This window comes from Neofelis nebulosa, chromosome 4 (genome assembly GCF_028018385.1).
Source record: "Neofelis nebulosa isolate mNeoNeb1 chromosome 4, mNeoNeb1.pri, whole genome shotgun sequence".
Classification (NCBI taxonomy): domain Eukaryota; kingdom Metazoa; phylum Chordata; class Mammalia; order Carnivora; family Felidae; genus Neofelis; species Neofelis nebulosa.
In genome coordinates, this window is record NC_080785.1 from 144,650,099 (window position 1) to 144,673,763 (window position 23,665).

Genomic DNA, 23,665 nt, shown 5'->3' on the forward strand with positions numbered 1-23,665 from the left:
TCCTGAAAGAAATCTTTGATTCCACTTGGAGCTTCACATAGCATTATCAAGCACTCTATTTTATGAAACCAAATTATAAGGGAAATTATGGAATCATGTGTTGCTTTTGTTACTTCCAATATTTGAATCCCACTTGTATAGTATCCAAGACAGAACCATGTCCTAACATATTCCTGAACATGGTGAAATATGATATTTTGAAGTCTTATACTATATTTGTAAAGATGTTAAGTGCCAATTTTGTCTTTTACCTGAAGAGACAATTGTATGATGAGTCATCTTTTCTGATTCTGCTCTTGCGGAAGAGATAATGAAAGTAACACTGAATATGAAAAAGCCAACGAATAGATAAGAAGTTTTCTGTTGTGTTTCTTCTCCAGTTCTTATCCTCACAAAACTATCTAAGCCGTATGGATAAACATAGCGCATTCTTAGACTTATTAAGTTATTGCCACATTTCACATATATGAATTTAATGATCATTTTTTGCTCATGTTTCTCAAACTATCGTTTGTATGGAAATAACCTTTTTCCTTAGGATAAAGTTTGTGTTATATATCTTGGTTTGTGTTACATTTCTACAAAATTATTTAACTGTCTACAAAATTGTGATACCTAGTATTTAGATATGAACTTGATAAAATACTGCAAGTTTAGACTAAATGTTTCTATCTTTTTAGACCAGAATTAGAAGAGGAACGAAATGCCCTTATTCTTCAGTCTGCAGCTAATAAGAAACAGCTAAAAGATATAGAGAAGAAAATTTTAGAAACATTATCATCTTCAGAAGGCAACATTTTAGAAGACGAAAGTGCAATTAAAGTCTTAGACTCTGCTAAAATGATGTCCAATGAGATAACAAAGAAACAGCAGGTGAAAAAAGAGTCCTAGCAACCTTTTGACTCTTTTTCAATTTTCTCTCAGTATAACTCTGGAGAAAGTTTGTTTGCAAGGAACAGAAGCACACTCAAATTAGCTCAAATAAAAAAGATACAAGGACAGCATAAGGAATATAGTCAAAAACATTGTAATGGTGTTGTATACTGACAGATGGTAGCTATACTTGTGGTGAACATAGCATAATGTATCAACTTGTCCAGTCACTATATTTATACCTGAAACTAATGTAACATTGTGTGTCAACTATGCTCAAACTGAAAAAAAAAAAAAAAAAAAGATACAAGGGAGCATTTTATTTCCCCAATTACAGAAGTACATACCGGCCTCAAGAATAAATGGAAAGTTTCTATGCTCTTTGTCTGCCCCTCTCTAAGACTGTGTAGTCCTCATATGTGCCTCTCCATCTTAAAACCAATTTCTCTGGTAACACTTTACATCTGTTCCTTCAAACATTTGTCTTGCCTGTAGAAACCAGCTTTGGTTCCATTACCTTTTATTAGCACTAATGCCCAGTACCACTTGACTTCAGCTTCTGAGGCTCTTAAAATTCTAATTCTCTGGGGGAAGAATTGATTTGGCTTATCTTCGGCCCAGTTCTATCTCTACTTCCTGACTGAATCAGCTACAAAGAGGATCATTCAGTATAAACATGACTACCCAGGCACACTCATTCAACAGAGTCTGTAGATAGTGTGTCCAAAGAAGGAAAAGTGGATTGAATAAGTGCTCTACACATTTTTCCTATAGAATATCATTCTATCAGATAGAGTTGTCAGCTGAAGAGCTGTTATCTTTCAGAAGTTTTTTCTTTTGGGGTCAAATATTAACACCCCTACTATGTCCAGAAATGTTAAACATACAAGAAGCTAATTGAAAAGGTACTGTTCTATAACCCCATCAGCTAACAAATATTTGTGAAATCTACTTTCCCAGACTTTCCTGGGTTCTGGTACACTTGTTGACACCTTAAACATACACATGTGCACATTCTCTCCCTCCCCCCCCCTTCCTCCCTCCCTCCCTCCCTTCTTCCTTCTCTCTCTCTCCCTCCCTCTCCCTCTTTCTTTCTCTCTTTCTCCCTCTCTCTGACCTATTGAAATAAAAGAAGATGAGTGACTATAGTAGACACATGTCAGATCCAGACAAAAAAAGCAAAGATTGACAGCTCTGGTATTCCCCAAACAAGAAACACAACCTTAAACTATTTTTCATTCATTCTTCTCCCTCCCTTCTTCCTCTTCCCTCCCTTCCTAATTCTTTCCTTCCTTTTCCTTTTTCCTCCCTCTCTCCCTCCCCCTTTCTCTCTCTCCCTCTTTGTTTCTGTCTTTCTGTCTTTCTTTTTGTCTTTCTGTCTTTCCAGCTTCTAGCATACTAAAACCTTTCCTTGTAAACCATACCTCTGTAATTTTGCCATTGAGTTAGAGGGTTATTTTTTTTTTAACATAAACTTTATTACATGAAAAACACATAATTAAAAAAACACATTTCCTACTTCTTAATCTTGATTTTTCTCTTCTAGATAGCAGAGAAAACAGAACTCAAAATAGCAGAGTCTCGAGAAGGCTACAGACCCATTGCTAAACATTCATCGGTATTATTCTTCAGCATTGCAGACCTGGCTAACATCGATCCCATGTACCAGTACTCTCTCACCTGGTTTGTGAACCTTTACATCAACTCCATTCATGACAGGTAAACCTTCTGTAGCTTCATTCATCCTCCTATGTTGGATTTCCACCATGCTTTCCATTAAAAAATACATAACTTTTTTTCTTAATATGTAATATGCATTCATTACAGAGTATTTAAAAATAGGAAAAGTTGAAAGAAAGAGAGGGAGAGAGAAAGCCTCCATTTATTCTAAGTTTTATTTCACCCCCACTCAAAATGTAGGCATAGAAGGATTAGCTTTAGTCCTCCCTGCCTCTTTTAAATATTTTAATATGGCACCTGACTTATCTTTGCTGGCAACTACAATATCTTTCTCCACCTTTGAGATCTCTAAAAAGTTTCAGTCCCAGGGTGCCTGGCTGGCTCAGTCAGTAGAGCAAGCAACTCTTGATCTTGGGTTGTGAGTTTGAGCCCCACATTGGGTGTAGAAATTGCTTAAAAATAAATTCTTAAAAAAATAAATAAAATTTGTGGTGCCTGGGTGGCTCATTTAGTTGACCTCTGACTCTTGATTTTGACTCAGGTCATGATCTCAGGTTTCATGAGTTTGAGTCCCGTGTTGGGCTCCACGCTGACAGTGCAGAGTCTGCTTGGGATTCTCACTCTCTCCCTCTCTCTCTGCCCCACCCCTGCTCTGCTCATGCGTGCACTCTCTCTCAAAAATAAATAAATTTTAAAAATGAATGAAGGAAGGAAGGAATAAAATTTAAAAAATAAAAAGCTTCAGTCCCATATTTCTTTGTAATTAATTTTTTAATGTTTATTTATTTTTGAGAGAGAGAGAGAGAGAGCCAGTGGGGGAGGGGCAGAGAGAGAGAGAGAGAGAGAGAGAGAGAGAGAGAGAGAGAGAGAGACACAGAATCTGAAGCGGGCTCCAGGCTCTGAGCTGTCAGCACAGAACCCGATGCGGGGCTCAAACTCACAAGCCATGAGATCATGACCTGAGCTGAAGTTGGATGCTCAACCAACTGAGCCGCACAGGCGCCCCTTAAATTTTTTTTTTAATTTGTAGAGAGAGTGTGTGCAAGCGGGTGAGAGGGGCAGAGGGAGAGAGAGAGAGAAAAAAAAAAGAGAGAGGGAATCCCAAGCAGTCTCCACACTCAGCATGGAGTCCCCACATGATCCTGGGATCATAACCTGGGCTCCATCCCATGACCCTGGGATCATGACCTGAGCTGAAATCAAGTCACTCAACTGGCTGAGCCACCCAGGTGCTCCCAGGCCCACATTTCTAATTGTTTGCTAGATATTTTCACTTTAATCAATTAATAAACATACACAGGTTTTAAAGTCAGACTGGAGTAGGGGGTGAAATCTCAGTTCTGCCACATACTAGCTACATTAGTACAGTCAAGTCAGTTAACCTTTCTGTAATTGCCTCAAATTTTTTAATCTATAAAATAGAGATGATAATCATACCTACCTTTTAGAATTGTTATAAGAATTTAATATTTGTGAAGTGTTTATCGTAGCATCTGGTACTTAGTAACTACTGTATTAGTTAAGTAGAATAAAAATATGATTTGAGCCTACCATATATGGTCTACGTGGGCTCTTGGTAGAACAGTCTCGCTGGAGTGACTGAAATCCCTAAGATTACCAGTTGGGATTTGGAATTTGAACTTACACCATCCACACGATGGAGAAAATTCAAGTTGAGGAATTGACATAAATGTCGATAACAAGCGTCAGCAAGGATGCAGAGTCATCAGAACCCTCATACACTGCTGGCAGGAATGTAAATTAGTGCTGCCACTTTGGAAATATTTAGGACATTCTTGAAAATATTAAACATAGATTTGCCATATGATCTAGTAATCAGCAAATCCAGTGATTCTTAGGTATATACTGAAGAGAATTGAATGCAGATGTCCACACAGAAAATTACAGTCTTTTTGTTTTTAGACATAAAAAACTATATTCAAAAAATTACTTGTGTTAATTTTTCCTCCTTCAGCATGGCAATGTTATTGATGTGAAATACAGTTAGGTTCATTTGTTGTTGGTTTGGATTTTTTTTAAATTTCATTTTAGAGTTTTCCCTTCACCCTTGTTGATTTTAATTTTATTATATTTGTGAGCACATAACCCATTAATATGACTCTAGAAGTAAATCCTGAACTAAAGGTCTGCTCAGAGAAGTGTCACTATCCCCTACTCTTCTCTCACCTTTCCATGGATCAAAGGATTGCTTTTTAAAAATTAAACTAAAATTTAAAATTAAAATTAATTTTGAGATAAATGTAGATTCACATGTAGTTATAAGAAATTATACAGTGGGGGTGCCTGGCTGGCTCAGTTGGTGGAGCATGCAACTCTTGATCTTGGGGTTGTGAGTTTGAGCCAGGAGTTGGGTGTAGAGATTAGAAAGAAAGAGAAAAAGAGAGAAAGAGAGAAAGAGAGAAAGAGAGAAAGAGAGAAAGAAAGAAAGAAAGAAAGAAAGAAAGAAAGAAAGAAAGAAAGAAAGAAAGAAAGAAAGAAAGAAAGAAAGAAAGAAAGAAAGAAAAGAAAGAAAGAAAAAGAAAGAAAGAAAATAGAGCAATCCTGTGTATACTCTACCCAGTTTCCTCAATGGTGACATCTTGAAAACGTCTACAATGATCACAACCAGGACATTGCTGTTGATACAGTCAAGATAGGGAACACCACTATTACCACAAGGATTCCCATGCTGCCCTTGTATAGCCACACCCACTTCTTTCCCATCCCCACCCTCTCCTTAATCTTTGAGAACCTCTAATCCATTCTCCGTTTCTGTAATTTTGTCATTTCAAGAATGTCCTATAAATGGGATCATATAGCACATAACTTTTAAGGATTGGCTTTTATTCACCCAGCTTAATTCTCTGGGGACTCATTCAGGTTGTTGTGTGTGTCAGTAGTTTGTTCCTTTTTATTGCTGAGAAATATTTCATGGTATCGATGTACTACAGGACATCTGGGTTATTTCCAATTTTTAGCTCTTATGAATAACATGTACAGGTTTTTATGTGAGCATAAGTTTTCATTTCTAGGATAAATGCCCAGGAGTGCAGTTGCTGGGTCATGTGGTAATTGCTTGCTTTCTTGCGTACGTACGTATGTATGTATGTATGTAGCTGCCCAAACTTCCCCAGAATGAGTGTCTTTTAAATATTACTGATAAAATTTTTGGACTAAAAAAATGAAAGTAATATGTGATTATTGCAAAATTTTGAACATATAAGAGCATAAAGAAGACAGATATTAGCCATAACCACATCTGGAAGTAACCTTTTGTTCATATGTTTTCTGACTTTTCATCTTTTTTTTTTTTAAATGTATACATCTTGATCTAGATTTGATGCTTCTTTTCATCTTTTTTTTTTTTAAATGTATACATCTTGATCTAGATTTGATGCTTCTTTGGGACAGGTAAATATTTCATAATTCTTTATCTCTTATAGTCCCCTACCCAGAAAAAAATTCACACCAATAGAGATTCAGCAAGTATCTTAATTTAGTGATTATTTTCAGCCATTTTGGAATATAATAAGTTCAGAATTTTGAAAATAGAGAGATGGTATAAACCCTATTTTATTTTCTCATAGTCTTATACCCTGTCTTTTACATATAAACTTAGAAGAAGTTGCACACACACAAAACTACACAGGGAGGCCCTATATATATCCTTCATTCAGTGTCTCCTGTGGTAACAGTTTTACATTATTATAGTACAATATCACAACCAGGAAATTGACAGAACTTCCTCAGATTTCACCATTTTATTTTATTTTTTTTTTTAATTTTTAATTTTTAAAAAAAATTTTTTAACGTTTATTTATTTTTGAGACAGAGAGAGACAGAGCATGAACGGGGAGGGTCAGAGAGAGGGAGACACAGAATCTGAAACAGGCTCCAGGCTCTGAGCTGTCAGCACAGAGCCCAACGCGGGGCTGGAACTCACGGACCGCGAGATCATGACCTGAGCCGAAGTCGGCCGCTTGACCGACTGAGCCACCCAGGCGCCCCAGATTTCACCATTTTATATGCACTCGTGTGTGTGTGTGTGTGTGTGTGTGTGTTTAACAGTGGCTACTTATATGTTAGTTCATCTGTTACTTATTTTTTCTTAGTTTTGTTTGACAGTATATTTGCCTGTTTTTCAACCTTTCAGTAACAAATCCAAAATTTTGGAAAAGCGCCTACGATATTTAAATGACCACTTCACATACAACTTATATTGTAATATATGCCGATCACTATTTGAGAAGGACAAGCTGCTGTTTTCCTTTTTATTATGTGCCAATCTTCTTCTGTAAGTTACTTGCTTTATCTTAATTTATTTATTTTAAAAACTTGCATGGGGAAACTAATCTATGAGGATGGTTTCTCACAGAAAGATACGATGTTTTTGCTCTGCTTAAGTCATGATTTTACTTGTCCATTTCTCTATAATAGTATTGGTGTTTGGATGTTTTTTAGATTTTTAAAATGTGAGTCACACGTAAAAGTCGACAAAATATTCATGTACAGTTCAATGAATTCTTATAAAGCAGAAGTCTGTGTAACCACCAACCAGGTCAAGAAATAGAGGTCTTTTCAGGGTGCCTGGCTGGCTCAATTGGTAGGACATGCAACTCTTAACCTTGGGGTTTTGAGTTCAAGCCCCACATTGGGTGTAGAGATTACTTAAAAAAAAAAGAAATAGAACCTTTTCAAATTGATTTCTTTCACTTAATAATATGCACTTAAGGCCCTTCCATGTTTTTTCATGACTTGATAGCTTCTTTCTTTTTAGCATGAAATAATATTCCATTCTCTGGATGTATCACAGTTTATTCACCTACTGAAAGACATTTTGATTACTTCCAAGTTTTGAATATTAACCATAAAATTATAAACATTTGTGTGTATGTTTTTGTATATACATAAGTTTTCAACTCATTTAATTACCGAAGATTGCTGAGTCATGTGGTAAGAGTACGTTTAGTTTTTAAGAAACTCTCTCCCAAAGTAGTTGCACCATTTTGTATTCCACCAGCAATGAGTAAGAGTTCCTGTTGCTCCAGATCCTTGCCAGCATTTGGTCTTGTCAGCATTCTGGATTTTGAACATTCTAATAGATATGTATTGTTCTCTCATTTCAATTTACAATTTGCTAACGACACATGATGCTGTTAATGTTTTGTATGCTTATTTGCCATCCTTATATCTTCTTCAGTAAGGTATCTGTTAGGTCTTTTGGCCACTTTTGAATCAGTTTGATTGTTCATTTTTTATTGTTGAGTTGGATGACAGTCCTTCATCAGGTATGCCTTTTGCAAATATTATCTCCCAGTCTGTGGCTTGCCTTCTCCTTTTGACAGTATCTTTGGCAGAGCAGAAGTTTTAAATTTTAATGAAGTCCAGCTTCTTTCTTTCATGGTTCATGGTGTTATATATAAAAAAATCATTGCCATACCTAAGGTCACCTAGATTTTCTACTATGTAATCTTCTAGGAATTTTATAGTTTTGCATTTTACATTTATGTCTACGATTCATTTTGAGTTAATTTTTGTGAAGGGTCTCTGTCTAGATTTATTATTATTATTATTATTATTATTATTATTATTTTTGCAGGTGGACATCCAGCTGTTCCAGCACCATTTGTTGAAAAGACTGTCTTTGTTCCATTGTACTGCCCTTGCTTTTTGTCAAAGATCAGGTGGTTCTATTTATGGGTGTATTTTTAAATTCTTTATTCCGTATCACTGATCTATTTGTCTTTTTTGTAGTATTGACTTAATTAGCCTTATACTAAGTCTTGAAGTCAGGTAGTGTCAGTCCTAGGCTTTGTTCTTAAATGTTGTTTTGGCTATTCTGAGTCTTGTGTCTCTTCATATAAAGTGAACTTTATAGAAAATCAGTTTGTCAGTATTCACAAAATTCTGTTCCATTGATTTGTCTATTTATTTTTTTACCCACACCCACCCTATTTTGATTACTGTAGCTTTATAGTAAGCCTTGAAGTCCAGTGATGTCAGTTTTCCAGTTGTGTTCTTCTCCTTCAATATTGTGTTGGATATTCTTGGTCTTTTGCCCCTCTGTATAAATGTTAGAATAACTCCGTCAATTATACACAAAATAACTTGCTTGGATTTTGCGTGAGATTGCATTAAATCTATAGATCAAATTGGGAAGAACTGACACCTTGACAATATTGATTCTTCCTATTCATGAACATGGAATATCTCTCCATTTATTTAGTTCTTTGATTTCTTTCATCACATTGTCATAGTTTTTCTCACATAGATCTTGTACATGATTTGTTCAATTTATATCTAAGTATTTCACTTTTTGAGTGCCAATGCAAATGGCATTTGTGTTTTTAATTTCAAATTCCACTTGTTGATCTATATGAGAGTGATTTTTGTATATTAACATTGTATGCTGCAACCTTGCTAATATAATTGCATATTAGTTCTAGGAGTTTGTTGTCAATTCTTTCAGATTTTTGGATTTTCTACGTAGATAATCATGTTATCCACAAACAAAGGCAATACATCTTTTTTTCTTATTGCATTAGTCAGGACTTTCAGTATGATATTGACAAGAAATGATGAAAAGGGACATCCTTGTTTTGTTACTGATCTTAGTGGGAAAGTTTCTAGTTTCTTATTTTTAAGTATGATGTTAGCCGTAAGTTTTTTTTTGTAAATGTTCTTTATCAAGTTGAGGACGTTCCCCTCTAAGTTTGCTGAGAATTTTTATCATGAAAGGGTATTGGATTTTGTCAAATGCCTTTTCTGCATCTACTGATATGATCATGTGCTTTTTCTTCTGTAGTTTATCTATATGATAGATTATATTTATTGATTTTTTTTAATGTTGAAACAGCTTTACATTCCTGAAACAAATACCACTTTGTTGTGGTGTGTTATTCTTTTTATACATTGTTTGATTCAACTTGCCAGTATCTTGTTGAGAATTTTTGTATCCATGTTCTTGAGAGATATTGGTCTGTAGTTTTCTTTTATCTGTGTAATTTTGGCATTAGGGTAATATTAGCTTCATAGAGTAATTGTATTCCTTTGCTCCATAGAGCAAAAGTATTCCTTCTGCTATTTTCTGGAAGACATTGCAAATAATTGGTATAATTTCTTCCTATAAGTTTGGTAGAATTCTCCAGAACCCATTTTAATGTGGTGGTTTCTGTTTTGGAAGGTTATCAATTTAATTATCAATTCAATTTCTTTAATAGATATAGTTATGGACTGAATAGTTGTGTTTCCCTCAAATTCATATGTTGATGCACTAACTTCCATTGTGGCTATATTTAGAGATGAGACCTCTAAGGAAGTAATTCAGGTTAAATAAAGTCATAAAGGTATGGTCCTGATCTGACAGAATTAATTTCCCTTTAAAAAGAGAGATACCAAAGTACTCTCTCTGTCCATATGCACACAGAAGAAAGGCCATGTGAGGACAAAGTAAGGAGGTCACTGTCTACAAGCTAGGAAGAGGTCTCATCAGAAACCAAATCAGCCAGAACCCTGATCCAAACTTCTAGACTCCAGAACTCTGAGAAAATAAATTTGCATTATTTAGGCAGCATGAGTACACTAACACAAGGTCTATTCAGATTATCTGTTTCTCCTTCTGTGAATTTTGGCAGATTGTATTTTCCAAAGAATTGATCCATTTCGGGTAGGTTATCAAATTTGAGGAGATACAGTTCATAATACTCCTTTATTATCTTTTTATGTCAATGGAATTAGTAATGATGGCCCTTCTTTCATTTCTGATATGTGTAATTTGTGTCTTCTCACTTTTTTCCTTAGTTATCCTGGCTAGAGGTTAATCAATTTTATTGATCTTTTCAAAGAACCAGATTTTAGTTTTATTGACTTTTTTTCCTATTGACTTGTTTTAATTTCATAAATTTCTTCTCTGATTTTTATTATTTCTTCACTTCTGCTTACTTTGGATTTAATTTGATCTTCTTTTTCTAGTGTCTTAAGGTGGAAACCCAAATGATTGATTTTAAATTTATCTTCTTTTCTAATAAATGAATTCAGTGTTCTAAATTTCCCTCTGAACATTACTTTTGCTGCATTCCACAAATCTGAATAAGTTGTGTTTTCATTTTTATTTCATTCAAAATATTTTTTTATTTCTCTTGAAACTTCTTTGAGCCATACATTACTTAGAAGTGTGTTTAATTGCCAAGTATTTGGGGGTTTCCTAGCTATCTCTCTGTTACTGATTTCTGGTTTAATTCTATTGTAGTCAGAGAGAATACTTTGTGTGATTTCTCTTCTTTTAAATTTGTTAAAGTGTGTTTTATGACCCAGAATGTGTTCTGTCTTGGTGAATGTTCCATATGAGGCTGAGAAGAATGTGTATTTTGATGTTGTTTGATAAAGTATTGTATAAATGTCAATTGCATTTAGTTGAATAATGGTACTGTTATTTCAACTCTGTCTTTACTATTTTCTGCTGCTGGATCTGTCCACTACTATTTTAGTAATAGATTGATCTATTTTTCTTTGTCTATCAGGTTTTATCTCATATATTTGGACATTCTTTTGTTAGGCACATACACATTAACAACATTGGGTCTTTTGGAGAATTGACCCCTTTATCATTATGTAATGACCCTCTTTATCCCTGATAATTTTCCTTGCTCTGGAGTCTTCTTTTTCTGAAATTAATATAGCTACTCCAGCTTTATTTTGATTAACATTAGCACGCTATATCTTTCTCCATCCCTTTTCTTTGACTCTCTGTTTTCATAGTTTGGTTTTTTTTGTAGACCACATATAGTTAGGTCTTATTTTTTTAATATTAGAAAAAATTTTTAATGTCTATTTTTGAGAGAGAGAGAGAGAGAGAGAGAGAGACAGACAGAGTGCGAGTGGAAGAGGGACAGAGAGAGGGAGACAGAATCCAAAGCAGACTGTAGGATTGAGCTGTCAGCACAGCGCCTGACACGGGGCTCAAACTCACAAACTGTGAGATCATGACCTGAGCCTAACTCTGATACTTAACTGAGTGAGCCACCCAGGCACCCTGAGTTAGGTCTTATTTTTTTTATTGTACTCTGATAGTCTATGTCTTTTAATTGATGTACTGAAACCATTGACATTTAAAGTGGATTATTGACATAGATGGATTAATATCTATCATATGTGTTACTGTTTTTTTATTCATTGCCATTGTTCTTTGTTTTTGTTTCTGATATTTTGAGGTAAGATTGGTATATAACATTATATAATTTTTAGATGTACAATATTATAATTCAGCATCTGCATTCATTACAAAGTGATCACTTCCAAAAGTCTAGTTACCATCCATCAGCATATATTTGACCCCCTTCATCCATTTCACCACTGACAATCCCCCTTCCCTTCTGGTAACCACCAATCTGTTGTGGTTTGTGTCTATGAGTTTGTTTTTGTTTTGTTTATTTTTAGATTCCACATAGGAGTGAAATTGTACTGTTTTTGTCTCTCTCTTTCTGACTTATTTCACTTAACACAATACCCTCCAGGTCCAACCATGTCACAAATGACAATATTTTATTATTTTTTTATGTCTGAGTAGTATTCTATTGTATATATAGACCACATCTTCTTCATCCATTTATGCATCAACTGACATTTAGGTTTTTTCATATCTTGGCTATTGTGGATAATATTGCTGTGAACATTGGGGTGCATATATCATTTCAAATGAGAGTTTTCATAATCTTTGGATTAAATACTACAAGTGAAATAGCTGGATTGTATTGTAATTCTATTCTTAATGTTTTGAGGAGTCTCTATACTATTTTCCATAATCCTCAGACCAATTTATATTCCACCAACAGGGTACAAGAATTCCCTTTTCCCCACATTCTCTTAACACTTATTTCTTGTCTTTTTTTTTTTTTATCATAATGAATCTAACTAGTGTGAGGTAATACCTTACTGTGGTTTTGATTTACATTCCCCTAATAATCAGTGATGTTGAATATCTTTTCACGTGCCTGTTGGCCATCTGTATTTCTTCTTTGGAAAAATGTCCATTCAGATCCTAGGCCCATTTTGAAATCAAGTTGTTTGCTTTTTGTGGTTAAGTTGTATGCAATTTTCATATATTTTGGATATGAACTCCTTGTCAGATATGTGATTTGCAAATATCTTCTCCCATTCAGTAGGTTGTTTTTACATTTTGATGATGGTTTCTTTCACTGTGTATAAACTGTGTTGTTTGATACAGTCCCATTTATTTTTGCTTTTGTTTCCCTTATGCTTTGGAGTCTTATCCACAAAAATATAGCTAAGACTGATTCAAGAAGCTTACCACCTATGTTTTCTTCCAGGAGTTCTATGGTTTCAGGTATTACATACAAGTCTTTAATCCATTTTGAGTTAATTTTTGTGTATAGTGTAAGATAGTGATCTAGTTTCTTTTTCTTTTTTTTTTTTTTTGGATGTGGCTGTCCAGTTTTCCCAGCACCATTTATTGAAGAGACTGTCCTTTATGCATTGTGCGTTCTTCCCCCTTTGTCATAAATTGTGTGTGTGTGTGTGTGTGTGTGTGTGTGTGTGTATTTCTGGGCTCTGTATATGTATTTCTGGGCTCTCAATTCTGTTGTATTGATCTGTGTGTCTGTCTTTATGCCAGTACCATACTATTTTGATTACTAAAGCTTTGTAATGTAGTTTGAAGTCAAGGAGCATAATACCTTCAGCTTTGTTGTTCTTTCTCAAGATCCCGGCTATTCAGGATCTTTTGTGATTCCATAAAAATTTTTGAATTAGTACTTACAGTTCTGTGAAAAATGTCATTGGCATTTTGAAAGGGATTGCATTCAGTCTGTTGATTGCCTTGGGTAGTATGGACATGTTAACAATATTGATTCCTCCAATCCATGAGCACAAAATATCTTTCCATTTATTTGGGTCTTCAGTTTCCTGCATCAGTGTCTTACAGTTTTCAGTGTACAGATCTTTCACCTCCTTGATGAAATTTCTTCCTAGATATTTTATTCTTTTGATGCAATTGTAAATGGGATTGTTTTCTTCACTTCTCTTTCTGATAGTTCTTCATTAGTGTATTGACATGCTACTGATTTCTGTAGATTGACACCATCCTGAAATTCTACTGTATTTATTAGGTCTAATGGTCTTTCTCAGTTCCAACAAAGTCTTTAGAATTTTCTATATAAAGTATCTGCAGATAGTGACAATTTTGCTTCTTCCTTTCTATTTTGGATGCCTTTTATTTCTTTTTCTTACCTAATTTCTGTGGCTAGAACTTCCAGTATCATGTTGAATAAATGTGTGAAGAGTGGACATCTTTGTCTTGTTGATGATCTTAGAGGAAAAGCTTTTGGCTTTTCACCATTTGAGTATGTTAGCTGTGAGTTTATCATATATGACCTTTATTGTGTTGAGGTGTGTTCCCTCTGTACCCGTTTTGTTGAGTTTTTATCATAAATGGATGTTAAATTTTGTTAAATGCTTTTTCTGCATCTATTGAGATGATCATGTGATTTTTATCCTTAAGTTTGTTAACATGGCATATCATCTTGATCGATTTGTGGATGTTTAATCATCCTTGGATCTCTGGAATAAATCCCACTTGATCATGGTGTATGATTCTTTTAATGTATTGTTGAATTTGGTTTGCTATATTTTGTTGAGTATTTTTGCATCTATGTTCATTAAGGATATTGGCCTATATTTTTCTTTTTTTGTGGTGTACTTGTCTGGTTTTGGTATCAGGGTAATGCTGCCCTCATAAAATAAGTTTGGAAGTGTTTTCTTCTCTTCAGTGTTTTGAAGGAGGAGTTTGAGAAGGGATAGGTATTAAGTCTTCTTCGAATGTTTGGTAAAATTTACCAATGAAGCTGTCTGGTCCTGGACTTTTGTTTTTTGGGAGTCTTTTAAATGTTTATTTATTTAAAGTAATTTTTGAAACATTTATTCATTTTTGAGAGACAGAGACAGAGCATGGTGGGGGGAGGGGCAGAGAAAGAGGGAGACACAGAATCTGAAGCAGGCTCCAGGCTCTCAGCTGTCAGCACAGATCCCGACGCAGGGCTCAAACCAACAAACCACGAGATCATGACCTGAGCTGAAGTCAGACACTTAACCAACTGAGCCACCCAGGTACCCCTTAATGTTTATTTATTTACTTTGAGAGAGAGAGAGAACAAGAGTGAGCAAATAGGAGAGGGACAGAGAGAGAAGGAGAGACACAGAATCCCAAGCAAGCTCCATGCTGTCAGCACAGAGCCAGATGGGGGACTAGATCTCACAAACCATGAGGTCATGACCAGAGCAGAGATCAAGAGTTGGACACTCAACCAACTGAGCCACCCAGGTGCCCCTGTTGGGAGTTGATTTTGTTATTGTTTCAATCTCCTTGCTAGTAATCAGTCTATACAGATTTTCTATTTCTTCATGATTCAATCTTGGAAGGCTATATATTTTGGGGAATTTTTCCATTTCTTCTAGGTTGTCCAGTTCATTTGCATATAATTATTTGTAGTACAATTATAACTTTAGTTGTAACTTCTCTTTCATTTATGATTATGCTTATTTGAGCCCTCTTTCTTCTTTTCTTGGTTAGTCTAGCTAAAGGTTTGTCAATTTTATTTATCTTTTCAAAGAACCACCTCTTAGTTTCACTGATCTTTTTAATTTATTTATTTATGTTTTAGTCTCAATTTGATTTATTCCCACTTTGATCTTTGTCATTTTCTTTCTTCTACTAACTTTGGCCTTCATTTATTCTCTTTTTTCTAACTCCTTCAGGTGTAAAGTTAGATTGTTTGAGGTTTTTCTTATTTCTTGAGGTAGGCTTATATTGCTGTGATCTTCCCTCTTAGAACCACTTTTGCTGCACCCCATTGATTTTGGTATGTCATATTTCTGTTTTCATTTGTCTCTATGTATTTTTTTTTTTTATTTCTTTGATTTCTTTGATGAATCATTAGTTGTTTAGTAGCATGTTGTTTATCTCCACATTTTTGTTGTTTTTCCAGGGTTTTTTTTTTTTGTAATCAACTTCTAGTTTTATACTGTGATGGTCAGAGAAAATGCTTAATATAATCTCTATCTTCTTGAATTTAACCTGTGATCTGTCCTGGTGAATGTTCCATGTGCATTTGAGAAGAATGTATATTCTGCTTTTGGATGGGGTTTCCTGTATATGTCTACTAAATCCATTTGGTCTAATGTGTCATTAAAGCCAATGTTTCCGTATTGATTTTATGCCTGGTTGATCTATTCTTGATGTAAGTGAGGGTGTTAAGGTTCCCTACTATTACTGTCATGCTGTCAGTTTCTCCCTTTAGATCTATTAATTTTTGCTTTATATATTTTGGTACTCTTGATATTTTCATAAGTGCTGTATCTTTTTGTTGAATTCACCCCTTTATCATTATATAATTCCCATATTGGTCTTTTATAATTATGTAATTCCCATCTTGGTCTTTGTTTTAAAGTCTATTTTGTCTTGTATGAGTATAGCTACACTAGCTTTCTTTTCATTTCTATTTGCATGAACTATCTTTTCCTATCCCTTCACTTTCAGTCTATGTGTATCCTTACTTCTAAATTGAATCTCTTGTAGGCAGCCTAGAGGTGGGTCTTTTTTTTTTTTTAATCCACTCAACCATTTTATGTCTTTTGATTGGAGAGTTTATTTACATTTAAAGTAATTAATGGTAAGTATGTACTTATTGCTATTTTGCAATTGTTTTCTGCCTGTTTTCCTAGATTTTCTCTGTTCCTTTTTTTCTTTTCTTTCTTCCCTTGTGGTATGATGGCTTTCTTTAGTGTTATGTTTAGATTCCTTTTTTTTTTTTTTTTTTTTGTGGTATTTACCAGGAAATTTTTTCTTTGTGGTTACTGTGAGGTTCAAATATAGCATCCTGTATTTATAATAGTCTGTTTTGGGGACTCCTGGGTGGCTCAGTCAGTTAAGCATCCGACTTGATTTCAGCTCAGTTCATGATCTCACTACTGTGAGATCAAGCCCCACATAGGGCTCCACAATGGGCATGGAACCTACTTGGGATTCTCTCTCTCTCTTTCCCTCTGCCCCTCCCCACATGCTCTCTCTCTCTCTCTAATAATAAAAAGAAAGAAAGAAAGAAAGAAAGAAAGAAAGAAAGAAAGAAAGAAAGAAAGAAAGAAAGAAAGAAAGAAAGAAAAGAAAGAAAAGAAAGAAAGAAAATTATTATAATAGTCTGTTTTAAATTTATTTATTTACTTTGAAGGGGGTAAGGAGGGGCAGAGAGAGAGAGAGAATCCCAAGCGGCTCTGCACTGTCAGCATGGAGTTCAACGTGGGGCTTGCTCCCATGAACCATGAGATAATGACCTGAGCTGAAATCAAGAGTCAGAAGCTCAACCAATTGAGTTACCCAGACGTACCCCCATTTTATATTTTTGATGTCACATTTATGCATCCCTTAACTAACTATTGTAGTTTTAATTTTACTACTTTTGTGTTTTAACCTTCATACTTGCTTTAAAAGTGATTGAATTCACTACCTTTACTATTTATTTACCTTTTCCGTGAGATTTTTACTTTCACTTTTTGTTGTTGTTATTAATTAGTGCCATTTCTTTTCAGCTCAGAGAAGTCCCTTTAATATTTCTTGTAAGGGCAGTTTAGTGGTGATAAACTTTAGTTTTCATTTATCTGGAGAACATCTCTTTTTTTCATCCCTATTACGTATCTCTCTTTCTTTCAGCTTCCTCTTTCTCCATAACTTTATCTTCTAGTTCACCTATTCTCTCCTCTGCCTCTTCAATCCGAGCCGTCGTGGTTTCCATTTTGTTTTGCATTTCGTTTAAAGCGTTTTTCAGCTCCTCGTGACTGTTCCTTAGTCCCTTGATCTCTGTGGCAAGAGATTCTCTGCTGTCCTGTATACTGTTTTCAAGCCCAGCGATTAATTTTATGACTATTATTCTAAATTCACTTTCTGTTATATTATTTAAATCCTTTTTGATCAGTTCATTAGCTGTTGTTATTTCCTGGAGATTCTTCTGAGGGGAATTCTTCCGTTTGGTCATTTTGGACAGTCCCTGGAGTGGTGAGGACCCGCAGGGCACTTCCCCCGTGCTGTGGTGTATAACTGGAGTTGGTGGGCGGGGCCGCAGTCCGACCTGATGTCTGCCCCCAGCCCACCGCTGGGGCCACAGTCAGACTGGTGTGTGCCTTCTCTTCCCCTCTCCTAGGGGCGGGATTCACTGTGGGGTGGTGTGGCCCGTCTGGTCTACTTGCACACTGCCAGGCTTGTGGTGCTGGGGAGCTGGCGTATTAGCTGGGGTGGGTAGGCAAGGTGCACGGGGGCGGGAGGGGCAGGCTTAGCTCGCTTCTCCTTAGGTGATCCACTTCAGGAGGGGCCCTGTGGCAGCGGGAGGGAGTCAGATCTGCTGCCGGAGGTTTGGCTCCGCAGAAGCACAGAGTTGGGTGTTTGCGCGGAGCGAGCAAGTTCCCTGGCAGGAACTGGTTCTCTTTGGGATTTTGGCTGGGGGATGGGCGGGGGAGATGGCGCTGGCGAGCGCCTTTGTTCCCCGACAAGCTGAGCTCTGCCGTCCGGGGGCTCAGCAGCTCTCCCTCCCTTTGTCCTCCAGCCTTCCCGCTTTCTGAGCAGAGCTGTTAACTTATGACCTCCCAGACGCTAAGTCGCGCTTGCTGTCGGAACACAGTCCGTCCGGCCCCTCCGCTTTTGCCAGCCCGACTCGGGGGCTCTGCTTGGCCGGCGAGCCGCCCCTCCGCCCCGGCTCCCTCCCGCCAGTCCGTGGAGCGCGCACCGCCTCGCCGCCCTTCCTACCCTCTTCCGTGGGCCTCTCGTCTGCGCTTGGCTCCGGAGACTCCGTTCTGCTAATCCTCTGGCGGTTTTCTGGGTTCTTTAGGCAGGTGTAGGTGGAATCTAAGTGATCAGCAGGACGCGCGGTGAGCCCAGCGTCCTCCTACGCCGCCATCTTCCGGAACTCCCTCATCCCTATTACGTATAATTGACATACTATGCAATTTGCCCACCATAATACAGTTAGATGATTTTTAGTATTTTTATACAATTATGCAGCCATCACCAAATTCCAGTTTTAGAACAATTCTATTACCTCAAAGTTTCCTTTTCCCTATTTAGTCAATTACTATTCCTACTCCCAGCCCCAGGTAACCACTGATCTGCTTTCTGTCTCCACAATTATTCCTTTTCTAGAAATTTTATGAATGAGACATTTTAAGGCCTAGAATGTGGTCTATCTCTGCAAGTATTCCATATGCCATTGAAAAGAATGTGTATTTTGCTGCTCTTGAATGGAATATTCTATAAATGCCAAGTAGGTCAAGCTAGTCTATATACTATATCCTTATTGATTTTCTGTCTGCCTGTTCAATTTTTGAGAGAGGATTGGAATCTCTTAGCTATGGAGATTGCTTCTGACAGTTGTATCAATATTTCTTTGTGTATTGATGCTCTGTTATGAGATGTGTAAGTGTCTAGGACTGTTACGACCTCTTAATGAATTGACTTGACTTTTTTTTTTTTTTAATCCCTGGGTTATCCTTTGTTCAAAATCTGTTTTGTATGATATTATTATTGTCCCCAGCTTTCTTTTGAATAGTGTTAGCATGGTATATATTTTTCCATACTTTTCCTTTTAACCTACTTGTGTCTTTATATTTAAGCTGTATTTCTATTGACAACATGTAGTTAGGTCTTGTTTGTTTTGTCCAATCTGATAATCACTACCTTTAATGAAATTGTTTAGACCATTTATATTCAATGACATAATAGAGTTATGTTTAAATCTACCATCTTACAACTTGGTTTCTGTTTTGCACATCTGTTCATTTCCTCATTTGTTTCATTTCCTCATTTTCTTTTTCTTTGAATTAAGTACTTATTATGATTCCATTTTATCTCCTTTGTTAACTCACTAACTATAATTTTTTGTTTTATTATTGTAGTGATATCTTTGGGATTATAGTATACCTTTTAACACATCACAGTCTATCTTCAGGTAAACTTTATATATACACATATATTTACACACATACATATACACACACATACATATACATATATACATATAGTATAAGAACTTACAACTGTTTACTTCCAACTCTCTCCTCCTAGCCTTTGTTTTATTATTGTCATATATTTCACTTGTACATATTATAAATCCCATAGCATGTTGTTATTTTGCTCTAAGTAGTCAATAATCTTTTAAAGAGACTTAAATAATAAGAAAAAGGTCTTTTATGTTTACCTACATAGCTACTATTTCTGGCAGTCTTTATTCTTTTGTGTTGATCTAAATTTCCATCTACTTGAAACTTCTCTAACATTTCTAATGCTTTATGACTACTGGAAATGCATCCTTTCAGTTTCTCTACATCTGGAAAGAAATCAGTGAATTTTTCTTTTATTTTTATTTATTTATTTTGAGAGAGTGAGTGAGTGTGCAGCGGAGGGGCAGAGGGAGAGGGAAAGAGAGAATCCCAAGCACGTGGGGCTCTATCTATCTCATAAACCAAGAGATCATGACCTGAACTGAAATCAAGAGTTGGACATTGAACCAACAGACCACCCAGGTGCCCCTGAATTTTTCTTTTAGATTTTGTACTTTTTATCTCTAGAAGTTGCGTTTGGTTATTTTTTCTATGGCCTGTTTCTCTCTTCATTACGTTCATTTTGCTTTAACTCCTTCAGCATATTTGTAATAGCTCTTGTAACATTCTTGTCTTCTTGTTGTATTATCTCTGTCATTCTATGTATCTATTGACTGATCTTTTCTCCTGGTTATGGATGTTGTGAATTTTACATTGATAAATACTAAGGGCTTTTAATTCCTTTAAAAAGCATTAGACTTTACTTTTGCAAGTAGTTAAATTACTGCATTAGTTTGATGTTTCCAAGGCTTCTTTTTAAGCTTTCTTACAGTAGCTCTAGAATAGACTTAATTCTAAAACTAGGTTAGCTTTGCTACTAAGGCGTGATCCCTCTGATGTTGCCTCTGAATTCCTCTGGTGTTTAACAAAGATTTATCTCTAGTTGGTAAGAATTCACTTCTCCAAGTTCTGTGTAAGCTCAGGAGCTATTCAGGTTACAGCTTCCCAGATATTCTCTGGCTGGTCTCCTGGAGTTTTACCCTATTCACATATGACTTAGTGTTTAGCAATTGAATCAAGAGGATACCCATGCAGATTTCTGAAGCCCTTTTCCATGTATCTCCCTCCTCTCTGGGACTCAGCCCACAAATTCTACCACCTGAGCCTTCCTTAACTCTGGTCTCTGTTCATTCAACTCAACAATACTATCAGGTTCTGATTTTGATCACCTCTCTGTTTTATAGTCTGGAAAGTGCCTCCAGGCAAATAGCTGGGGCAATCATAGCGATTGATTAGGACAATCATATTTGTCTCCCTTTTTTCAGGGACCGCAGTGTTGCACTGGCTGTTGTATAACTTCCAGAAACAGTCGTTTCATTCACTTTTTCCAGTTTTCTAGTTGTTTATGGCAGTAGGGTAAATCAGTTCTGATTATTTCATTGAGGCTATAGAAGCAGAAATTGATTTCATTCCATTTTAAAATCAGCAATTTACAGCAGTCTTTATTTTGGGAATACAGGGCAAAGAAAGAGATTGAGTACCAGGAACTGATGTTTCTTTTAACTGGAGGAGTAAGTCTTAAGAGTACTGAGAAAAATCCTGACCCAACTTGGCTATCAGATAAAAGCTGGGAGGAAATTTGTCGGGCAAGTGAATTTCCTGCCTTCAAAGAACTCAGGTATTTGTTTAAACTTGATGATTTAGAATTGAGTAAGGATGGGTAAATTTATAATCTCCTTGTTTAACAATATCTTTTTAAATTATCTGCCAGTGAAATAATAATTAGCTTTTTTTCCATTAGGGAACATTTTTGCAAACATATAACTGAATGGCGAGAAATCTATGACAGTAAAGAGCCACATAATGCTAAATTTCCAGCACCAATGGATGAAAGACTGAATGAACTACAGAAGATAATAATTCTTCGGTGCCTAAGACCTGATAAGGTAAAAGACAAATGTGTTCTATTTCGAACCCAGCTAATTTGCCATTTAAGAATAAGTCTGGGGAATAAAAGGCACAACATAAGGGAATATAGTCAATGACTTTGTAAAAGCGGTGTAATGGGACAGATGGTAGTTACACTTGTGGTGAACTTAGCATAATGTATAAACTTATCAAATCTAAGTTTCACACCTGAAACAAAGGTAACATTGTATGTCAACTATGCTCAAATTTTAAAAACAGAAGTTGTTCTAGGTTTAAAGTAATTGTTATTTGGTTCTTTAGCCCTCATTCTAGATGCTCAGAGGGGTTCATTGAGCTCCTTGGATATATGGGTTTATAGTTTTTCTCAACTTGGGAAAAATTTTGGCCATTATTTCTTCAAATATTTTTTGCCACCCCAATCTTATGTTTCCAATTAGATGTGCATTAGACTGCTTGGTATTATACTATAGGTGACTGCTCTGTTAATTATTTCTATTTATTTATTTGTTTGTTTGTTTGTTTATAAAGTTCATTTATTTTGGGGCGCCTGGGTGGCTCAGTCGGTTGGGTGTCTGACTTTGGCCTAGGTCATGATATCGCTGGTCCTGAGTTCTAGCCCCACATCGGGCTCTGTGCTGACAGCTCAGAGCCTGGAGCCTGTTTCAGATTCTATGTCTCTCAAAAATGAATAAACATTAAAGAATTAAAAAAAAATTGTTAGCACAAGTGTCGAATAGCCTTTTCTCGACAGATAGTTTAGCTCAACAGATAATTTAGCTCCACTACTAAATTGTGACCCTTCTGGGGACTTTACTGAATATCCCAGTGATCACCAAGAGCTCTCCACTATGGCGGTTGGGAACCTGAATGATTCCCGGCCTTGCATGAACTCTGGTAGCTCTGTAGATCCCCAGTTCATAGCTTCCCAGCCACTCTTTGCTTGGCCTATGCTTCCACACCACAGCATTCAGCAGAGATGCAAGGGTACTGTTAGGCAGATCCGGGGTAGTTCCCTTCTACTCTGAACTCTGTAACTTCCAGTAGCCTCCCTCCTTAAACCAGAGTTTAAGAGTTTCCTGTCTTCCCAACTCTGCAACACTGTGTTGCTCTGCTTTTTAATGGCTTTTCCTGTTCCACAGGCTGAAATGTACCTCCCAGAAGAAAGCCTAAGCAAACTCACCTTGTATGTTTCCTCTTTGGCAGAGATCAAAGTCCTCTACCACCTGTTGTCTGAATTGCTCAGTGTCTGAAAATGGTTTTGTTTTTGGTTTTTTTTTTAAATTTTGCCCATTTTTGTTGTTTATGTGGGAGGGTAAATCTGGTCCCTGTTAGCAGAAAGGACCATATTGGCTGGAAGTAAAAGATGTTAGAAAATCTTACACATGTCATAATTTTATTAGTTTAAACATGCACAAAAATCTTTTTTTCTTCTAACAAGTTTTTATTTAAATTCCAGTTAGTTAACATACAGTATAATATTAGTTTTCAGGTGTAGGATTTAGTGATTCATCACTTACATACAATAGTCAGTGCTCATCACAAGAAGTGCCCTCTTTAATATTCATTACCCATTTAGCCCACTCCCCTGTTCACCACCCCCTCCAGCAACTCTCCATTCTCTATAGTTAAGAGTCTATTTTATGGTTTGCCTCTCTTTCCCCAACTATTTTCATCTGTTTTGTTTCTTAAATTCTACATATGAGTGAAATCATATGGGTTTTGTCTTTCTCTGTCTGACTTATTTTGCTTAGCATAATACTCTCTAGCTCCATCCACGTCATTGCAAATGGCAAGATTTCATTCATTTTAATGGTTGAGTAATATTCCTGTGTGTGTGTGTGTGTGTGTGTGTGTGTGTGTATGTGTATACCCAAACTTCTTTATCCATCCATCAGTCAATGGACATTTGGGCTCTTTCCAAAATTTGGCTATTGTTGATAGTGCTGCTGTTAAACATGGAGGTGGGGTGCATGTATTTCTTTGAATTACTACTTTTGTATCCTTTACTGAGTAGTGCAATTGCTGGATGGTAGGTAGTCCTGTTTTTAACTTTTTGAGGAACCTCCATACTGTTTTACAAAACTCAACACCC

General features: G+C 36.2%; 1 protein-coding gene across 4 annotated transcripts in view; it reads left to right on the forward strand.

Annotated features, from left to right (window-relative positions):
* Window positions 1-23,665, forward strand: part of DNAH12 (dynein axonemal heavy chain 12) — a 214,949-nt gene that overhangs the window by 155,917 nt on the left and 35,367 nt on the right. For all 4 annotated transcript variants that reach the window (XM_058726464.1, XM_058726466.1, XM_058726467.1 and 1 more), the window contains 5 exons: window positions 681-873; window positions 2,420-2,592; window positions 6,707-6,847; window positions 21,164-21,322; window positions 21,446-21,590. In XM_058726464.1, coding sequence (XP_058582447.1) covers window positions 681-873; window positions 2,420-2,592; window positions 6,707-6,847; window positions 21,164-21,322; window positions 21,446-21,590 — 811 coding nt within the window. The remainder of the gene's footprint in view (window positions 1-680; window positions 874-2,419; window positions 2,593-6,706; window positions 6,848-21,163; window positions 21,323-21,445; window positions 21,591-23,665) is intronic.